At 32.8% G+C, this 8900-nt stretch overlaps 1 protein-coding gene across 1 annotated transcript in view; it reads left to right on the forward strand.

Moving 5' to 3' along the window:
• The first annotated feature begins 3843 nt into the window (after positions 1-3843).
• Positions 3844-8900, forward strand: part of LOC110423003 (glutamate receptor 3.4-like) — a 5853-nt gene continuing 796 nt past the window's right edge. Inside the window, exons 1-6 of the mRNA XM_021437082.2 lie at positions 3844-4089; positions 4571-4984; positions 6041-7389; positions 7557-7834; positions 8138-8169; positions 8278-8687. Of these exons, the coding sequence (XP_021292757.1) occupies positions 4657-4984; positions 6041-7389; positions 7557-7834; positions 8138-8169; positions 8278-8687 (2397 nt within the window). The 5' untranslated portion in view covers positions 3844-4089; positions 4571-4656. The remainder of the gene's footprint in view (positions 4090-4570; positions 4985-6040; positions 7390-7556; positions 7835-8137; positions 8170-8277; positions 8688-8900) is intronic.

An 8900-nucleotide genomic window follows, 5' to 3' on the forward strand; every position in this document is an offset into this window, starting at 1 on the left:
TCCAGTCATTTACATGTAAATATAAATAAATTTAATGAAAGAAGACATGTACAATGTGGTGAGTTTATAGTCTAAGGTGCCCAGAGTCAACGATTGGCTAAAGTCTCTTATCAGTTATCACACCCTCACCTAAACCAAATTAAGACGAGGGGGAGACCATCGCCTTAATTGACTTGGACTGGTTTTGATAGGTTGGATAAGAAAGTGAAGGTACAAAAATTTATTTATATTTTCTTTAGTTATTAAATTATGTATTTAACATAAATAAAATATTGAATTTTTTAAATTGTAGATCAAGTTCCCACATCTAGTTTGCATTGTTTCCTATATTGAATATTTTAAATTATTGAAAATGATTATATTTGTACTTATTTTTAAATAAAAAATTTGAAATAAATATGATTTATTTTTAAGATTTATCTGTTTGTTTCATATTTTATTAACCACCCATCTCTATCAATTTTGTTTGTGACTTTGGATAAAAGATTTTTCACATTCAACATTTGCTTTCAATAGCTTTAAAATACATTTTAAAAAAGACAAAAAAAAAATATAGAAGACTTTGAAAGTTGTACCCCATCATTGACTTCAATGGAAAAAGATCATTTTTCTTGCCTCGTATATTTTGGTTTTGAATTTTGTTCAATTTTGACTGGTAAATTTTTCTTTTTTTTTTCTTTTAGAGAAAGGGAAATTGTAGAAATCTCACTATAATTAGTCTTTATAATTTCATTTTAAGTTAAATAAATTTTTATGATTAATAATTGAAGTATTGTTATTAAAAATATTTATCAATTTATATAACGTAATGTATTACTATGTCATAATAAATAATGACGTGATATAATGATATGTCATATAATATTTTTTATTTTGATGTTAGCACAATATAAGTATAAAATAATAATAAAATATTTTAATTAATAATAAATTAATTATTAATTAAAAAAATCTATTTAATTAAACATGAGTTTGATTAAACATAATAAAATATTTAAAAAAATTTTAAATTTTTTAAATAATTTAAGTATTTTTAAAGTATTATGATAAAAATTAATATATAGAAAAATTTACACCTCCAAAAAAAAAAGACCAAAAATAATGGAGAAGTAGAAAAAGATGATGTGTCCCTCAGCTAGACTCGATCATTGACTTCATGAGAAAATCCTTTCTCTAGCATGGTATATTTTGGTTTTGACATTTTCTTTCAATTTTGATCAGTAATTTGTTTCTTTTTTTATATATAAAAAAAGAAATTATAAAATTCCCAAACATTTGGGGAATTTTAAATCTTAAATTCTTAATATTAATTTTTATCCATTCAATTTGGTGGTGAATATCACGTAATTGACTTGTATTCATGCACTTGTATGTTCATCAAGCTCCATACAGTACTATTTTTTCATCTTTCAATAATTACAACTTCCTCAAATTCGCTTCTAAAATTTTTTTAAAAAAAGATATAAATAGGTATAAAGTATAAACTTATGAAAATGAAACTAATTAATCAAAAAATCTCTTAAACTGGGTAGCAATATGAATAGAATTGTTGACCCAATTAAGTTAGAAATAATAGAGGCGGCGCATATATAATTTGAAGCATTTTACACATGTGCTATTAAATTTCTAGGGAGGATGTTTTTTACATATATATATATATATATATAATTTCATAACGTTGAGATAACATGAAAGTGGTTGGGTTTGGCATTTTTATTATTTTTAAATTTAAAAAATTTAAATTATTAAAATTTTGAGTGAAAGATGAATGTAATTTATATAATGAAAAAAAAATTTACTTTCATTGCATAAATTAAATTTAATTGACCGAAAACCATAGAGGACTTTTATAGCTCAACAATAAAAGTTTTAATATCACAAAGGAGTTTATAATGTCATCATAAATATTTATTTAATAATTATCTTAATATACATTAATTTTTTAATCATAATTTAATGAAAATATGACAATTTTAATAAATTTACTTGTAGAATTCAAATAGTACACTACAATAATTATAAGATAATAGTGTGTAAAAAAGAAAAAAGAAAGAAAAGATTGGGATAATCGAAAAAGGACAGCTGGGTCTTTGAGGACGAAAAAAACTTAAAGAGTCTTCCTGTAAATGGACCCTACGTGCATGGTGTCTTTGTCACTTGCCTGCCGGGTAAAAAAATATAATAATGTACAGCGTCGTTATATCCTAGATTCTCCTCGAAAATGGTTGGACATTTGCACGTAAGAATTGACTTAGACTCTATTGGCCTCCCCCAAATAGCTAGTCTTTGCCTTTTATCTTAGTTAATGTATAATGACGTAATAATTATAAAGATTTATGAATTTAAAAAATTTTAATTATTTTTTATTATTTAATTATATTTAATCAAATATTATTTATTATTATAAAAAATATGATATGATTACGTTACATTTTTATTTTTTATATTAATAAAAAGAGATAATTGATCAACTATTAATAATAAAAATTTAATTAATTTTATCTACTCACTTTTTGACTTTTCATCAAATTTTAAAGAGTTTAAATAAAAAAATAATAATATAAAAATATCACATGTTCAACGTGTTACTTTAGTAAGGATAATTATTTTTAAATAATTATAATAAAAAATATAAAATAAAAACATTAATCGAGTGACATTTTGATTTGAATAAATTTTACATACAAAAGGTGATTTCTTTTTACTTTAAAAAAAGTTAAAAATTATAGAAAATAATTCAGTTACATAGGACAATTTTTTTTGAAGGGTTGCTAAAAATATATAATTAATTATGAATTGATGGTCTTTGGATATTAGATGAGACTATTTATTAAATAGAAAACCTTAATAATTCCATTTAAAGACAAAAAATTGAGAGAATAGTGGCTGATGGCTTAAGGTGGAGCGTTCACTCTTGTCCCCATCTCCGACGTTTTAGTTTTAATTTTTAAAAATTGGGGGATTCCAATTTCCAAAATCCAAGTTGCAAAATTGGTTCAGTTTTAATGTATCTGATGAGATCTCGCCACGTCCACGTGAAACCAAATTCCTTTCTGATAATGAGACAGTGATGTCCAAATTATTGTGAACCGTTGAAAAATTATTTCTCTGCAAGAGTTGAACCTCCTTGTAAAAAAATAAAAAAATATATTTAATATATTAATAACGTACTACATTATCTATGTATCAAATATTAATTTAAAACATAATTTCATATTTTCCTCTGAGTCAAATAATTTAAAATTTTTTACTAAAGTCCCACCCAATCAGTTCACTAGCACAGTACCCCACATGTTTAACATGTTTAGCAGTTTGGACCCACCGGGCCCTCTTTCATCACCATCACAATTAATTTTTGTTTATAGTACGAAAAATTTTGTTGAAAATAGATTGTTCAGTTAAAAAGGTCCCCAAAATTGAGGTATATTCGAGATTAATTTTGTTGGAAGGTCATTGTTATGATCTGTTTATTATCGAGGCAGACAATTTTATGAAAACGAGTCGAGTTACGTAATTCCAATAAGACAAGTAAAATCTTTATTTTTAAGGTAATTTTCATTTGTCCTTCTTTAAAAAAAAAAAAAAAAGAGAAAAAGCTTTGTATGTAAAAAGGACGTATCTAGCATCTGAGATGAGGTTTAGAGCCACCAATACAGGGCTTCCATTTGCTGGCTTGACGTGAACCAGTAATGTTAACCAATATTCTATCTCGTGTATACTTTTTAAAAAATAAATAAAAAAAATTCAATGAAAATATCTTAATCAAAGAAAGAAATTAAACTGTGAGCGTTACAAATACACGACTGTGATAAGGGAAGTACTACAAAAAGGCTAGTCTAATAAAGAAATGAAGGAAAAAGGGGGGCTTGGAAGTTGTAAGGTGGAGCCAGCCAGGGAAACAGACATAAACAGGGAATCATTCCTTGCTTAAGCCTGGATGACTGTTGTGAGGGTTTTGAGTATGTGAACGGTCAAGTTGTCCTTCACCTCAGACTCCACCTTTAATATCATCACAACTACCCAGCTGTTTACATACTTTACTTCATTTGTTTTTTTTTTTTTGAAGACTTTAGAAAGCCTTTCACCAAGGTGATGCAACCAGCAATATCTTGCTTTTATATTGTTTTTCTTCGCTCTATCTGTGCATGTGGTGGTTTTTCCATGACAGTTTGAACACTTGTTGTATTATTAAATTCGCTACTATTTTCTTTCTTTGTTTTAGCTTTCATCATCCACAATACAGAGCCAATATAAAATTATTTTAAGCAATGGTTTTTCTTTCTTTTGAATACACCTTGGTTATATTATATATGTTTGGCTGTGTAGCTAACCATGGCAAGTGCGCTTTGGCTACCCAGTAAGTGTTGGAAAGCCTCGGATTTTTGGATCATTTCTATTGGATTTTTTTGGTTTGTCATTTTGGTGTCTACAAAATTCTTACTGCTGTTCTTTTCATCCTTGCATTTTTATTGACAATTTTAGTAAAGCCCCATGTTGGTTTTATCCTAAGAAATGCATGAATTTCTTCTTGATTCCCAGTGTTCATATTTTTGCTCTTGTCTATTGGCAGGTGGTCCTTGGTATCTTGCATTCATGGTAATTTGAGGCAGAAAACGGTTGGTCTGGCTTGATCAACAAGTTTTTGTTTTGGAATATATGGAGGAGGTCTTGTTGATTTCGAGATTCATGACAAGAACTTTGATTTTGTTGAGTCTTTGCTTCATGTGGGTCCCTCCAGGAGTTGTTTGCAGAACTGGAAATGCATCAGCTTCCTCAAGTTCTTCTTCTTCATCTTCTTTGAAGCCAAAGGTTATAAATATTGGATCTCTGTTCACGTTGGATTCAGTTATCGGAAGAGCAGCAAAGCCTGCACTTCAAGCTGGTGTTGATGATGTCAACGCTGATCCAACCATTCTCAATGGGGTAGAATTGAAACTCGTTTTGCACGATACAAATTGCAGTGGCTTTGTTGGAACCGTGGAGGGTATTTTCTTCTGCTCTGCAATTTGAATTGATCCTCAACTAATTTTTCCTGTTTACATTTCTAAATTGGATGTATCTCTTAAGAACTGCCCTTAATTGTGTAATACTAACTGTTTTAAGGCAGAAAATCAGTATTTTCTAGGTGGGGACATGGTGATAATGAAATCAGTGGTCCTTTCTTTGTGTTGGTTTTTCTTTCTGCAATTACTTTTGCAGTTTAATGGCATAGCATTGGGTTGTTAAAGTAATTTACACCTCGATTCAATTGCAAGGAATACTACGACTTGAAGGGCGAGGCACTTGGTTATATGAGCCTAATTTCCATGTCATTTTACAGCATTAACTTCAATGTAATTGCTGTTGTTTCTTGGGCTTTTCTTGCTTAGAGCTCTAATAATCTGCATTAATAGCTTACGATACAAAACAGGCTGTGCGATGAGGTCTTGACCTCAGGAGAGTTTGCATAATGCAATTTCTTGATAGGATGGGCATTGGGTAAGAGTGCCTTTCTGTCTGTTATATTGGGTTCAATTGATCTCCCGCTCCAGTGCTCTAATCTTTAAGCTTACGTTTATTCAACAATGTCACTCCTTTTCTTTTTTTGGCGAGTCTGCAGTTCAGTTTTGTGCCTGCAAAAATGTCTGATAAGTTGTGGCTATTGTAGTTTAGTGATCTATTTGGAGGCATTGTGTTTTTTTATTCTTTTTGATGAAAGAACTTCTATTGATACTTAACCGATTACATCAGGAACTAGTTCCATGGCATCACACCAAATAAGGAACAAACACTGTTTAACTCACAATCTTGATGAGCCAACAATGTTTCCACCCGTTTGCTTTCCTTTTAACATGGGAAAAACACAATACACTTCTATTTATACCTAGTAAGCTAGTACAATTTGCATTGTTGTGTATGTAAGTCCCCGGCAAAATAGAATGTCTAAATAGTACAAGAGTCTGCTAGGATTATATGCGTATTACTTCTGCCATCCTTGCTTTTTGTCTCTGGAAGAAGAATAGAAACACAAGACTCTAATCTATTCTCCTTGTTTGTGTAGCTTTGCAGCTGATGGAAAGTGACATTGCTGTTGCAATCGGTCCACAATCTTCTGGAATAGCTCATGTCATATCCCACGTTGTTAATGAGCTTCATGTCCCTCTTCTATCATTTGGAGCTACAGATCCCACTCTTTCTTCCCTGCAGTACCCATATTTCCTCCGAACTACACATAGTGACTACTTTCAGATGTATGCGGTTGCTGATTTAGTTGACTACTTTGGCTGGAGGGAGGTCATAGCAATATTTGTGGATGACGATTATGGAAGAAGTGGGATTTCTGCTTTGGGTGATGCCCTGGCAAAGAAACGTGCCAAAATTTCTTATAAGGCCGCCTTCAGCCCTGGAGACCCCACAAGTAAGATCAATGACTTGCTAGTTGAGGTGAACCTGATGGAGTCACGAGTTTATGTAGTTCATGTTAATCCTGACACTGGTTTGAACATCTTTGCTGTTGCTAATGCTCTTAATATGATGAGTGGGAACTATGTTTGGATTGCTACAGATTGGCTTCCTACATACTTAGATTCGATGGAAGCTGCTGATCCTGACACAATGAATCTCTTGCAAGGGGTTGTTGCTCTCCGCCGTTACACCCCAGATAATAGTCTCAAAAAGAGTTTCATGTCTAGGTGGAAAAACCTAAAATATAATGGAAGTGCTAGTCCTGCAGGCTTCAATTCATTTGCACTTTATGCTTATGATTCCGTTTGGTTGGCTGCACATGCCCTCGAAGTTTTTCTCAATGAAGGTGGAAATTTTTCTTTCTCTAATGACCCAACTTTGCATGATGCAAATGGCAGCATGCTGCACCTGGAAGCACTTCGTGTGTTTAATGGAGGCCAACAACTTCTCTCGACACTTCTTAGGATGAACTTCACTGGTTTAACTGGTCAGATTCAATTTAACCAAGATAACCATTTAGTTCATCCAGCATATGATGTTCTTAATGTTGGTGGAACCGGGATGCGTAGAATTGGTTATTGGTCAAATTATTCTCATCTCTCAATTGTTCCTCCAGAGAGCTTATATACAAAGCCTCCCAATATCTCTACTGGCAGTCAACATCTTTACAGTGTAATATGGCCTGGTGAAACTACAGCAACGCCAAGGGGTTGGGTTTTCCCTAACAATGGGCAGCCACTGCGAATTGCTGTACCCAACCGAGTAGGTTATAAAGAGTTTGTGTCAAAAGACAAGGGTCCCCAGGGAGTAAGAGGATACTGCATTGATGTCTTTGAAGCTGCAATAAGCTTGCTTCCGTATGCTGTTCCACGCACATATATGTTATATGGAGATGGTAAAAGAAATCCTAGCTATAATGATCTTGTTTACCAGGTTTCACAAAATGTGAGTATTGGCTTTAATGTTGTTTTTATTGTCAATTTGTGTAACTTAGCTGGTAGGTCTTTTGATTAGGTTATCTGATAATTTTTGGGGAGATGGTTTGGGCTTTCTGAGCCCTGCTCAATGTGGAGGTGCTAGTATTATTAACTTGACTTGCTCCTTCTCTTCAGAAATATGATGCAGCAGTTGGAGATATATCAATTATTACCAACAGGACAAAGATTGTTGATTTTACACAGCCTTATATGGAATCTGGACTTCTTGTTGTTGCACCGGTTAAAGAGGCAAAGTCAAATCCTTGGGCATTCCTCAAGCCATTTACTAAAGAAATGTGGTTTGTAACTGCTGTATTCTTTCTTCTTGTGGGAGCTGTAGTATGGATTCTTGAACACCGGATTAATCATGAATTTCGTGGTCCTCCCAGGCAACAGCTTATAACCATCTTTTGGTTAGTCTTTTTAACTCATTTGTGCCCTCTCTTTAATAGATGGCTGCTATATATCTAATTGGAAGATAATGGGTGCATTTGTCATCCCTTGACACATTAGATCTAACCTATAAAGCACAGCATCATATCGCAAAAACCACATTTTATCTCTGCATCATTTGTCCATAAATGTTGGCTGAAGCTGCAGCACTGGGCTTTGATTTGTAATGAATCTGCATGGACTCTGTAATTAGAGATCCTTTCTATTAACACACTCTGTGAATATATAGTAATTATGCTGATAATTTTTTTCCCTGATTCCAGGTTTAGCTTCTCAACAATGTTTTTCTCTCACAGTAAGTGCATCATTGTAGTCCCCTATGCTTCTATTTATGTTATTATATGTACTGCTCCAACAAATCCATGCTAGAAACTCAAAAAATCCTTGCTTTGACTTGATGCAGGAGAAAACACCGTGAGCACTTTGGGACGATTGGTCCTGATCATATGGCTATTTGTAGTTCTGATTATCAATTCAAGCTACACTGCTAGCTTGACATCAATACTTACTGTGCAGCAGCTAACGTCAGGGATTCAAGGGATTGATAGCTTGATCTCAAGTACTGTACCTATCGGAGTCCAAGACGGGTCATTTGCACTGAACTATTTGATCGACGAGCTCAATATAGCAAAATCTAGGATAGTTCAGTTAAAAAATCCAGAAGCATATCTCAAAGCCCTCGAGCTTGGACCGAAGAGGGGTGGTGTAGCTGCCATCGTTGATGAACTTCCTTACATTGAGCTCTTCTTATCCAGCACGAACTGTTTATACAGGACGGTGGGGCAAGAATTTACAAAGAGCGGATGGGGCTTTGTAAGTATACGCATTAAACATTTTGGGTGATTTATGACATTGCAACTAATTTTCTTTTGCTAAATATGCTCATGGTGGTGATCTTTAACTGATCTAGATTCAGCAGAAAATGGAAAATAATCCCCTGGGAACACCTTTCTTGAATGTTGAAATTGCCATCACTTTTGTGCCAGGATAGTTCTTCCTTTAGTTAAGAATCTATAAGGTATCTGA

This window comes from Theobroma umbraticum, unplaced genomic scaffold (genome assembly GCF_002168275.2).
Source record: "Theobroma umbraticum cultivar Fairchild unplaced genomic scaffold, ASM216827v3 scaffold_20.0, whole genome shotgun sequence".
Taxonomy (NCBI): domain Eukaryota; kingdom Viridiplantae; phylum Streptophyta; class Magnoliopsida; order Malvales; family Malvaceae; genus Theobroma; species Theobroma umbraticum.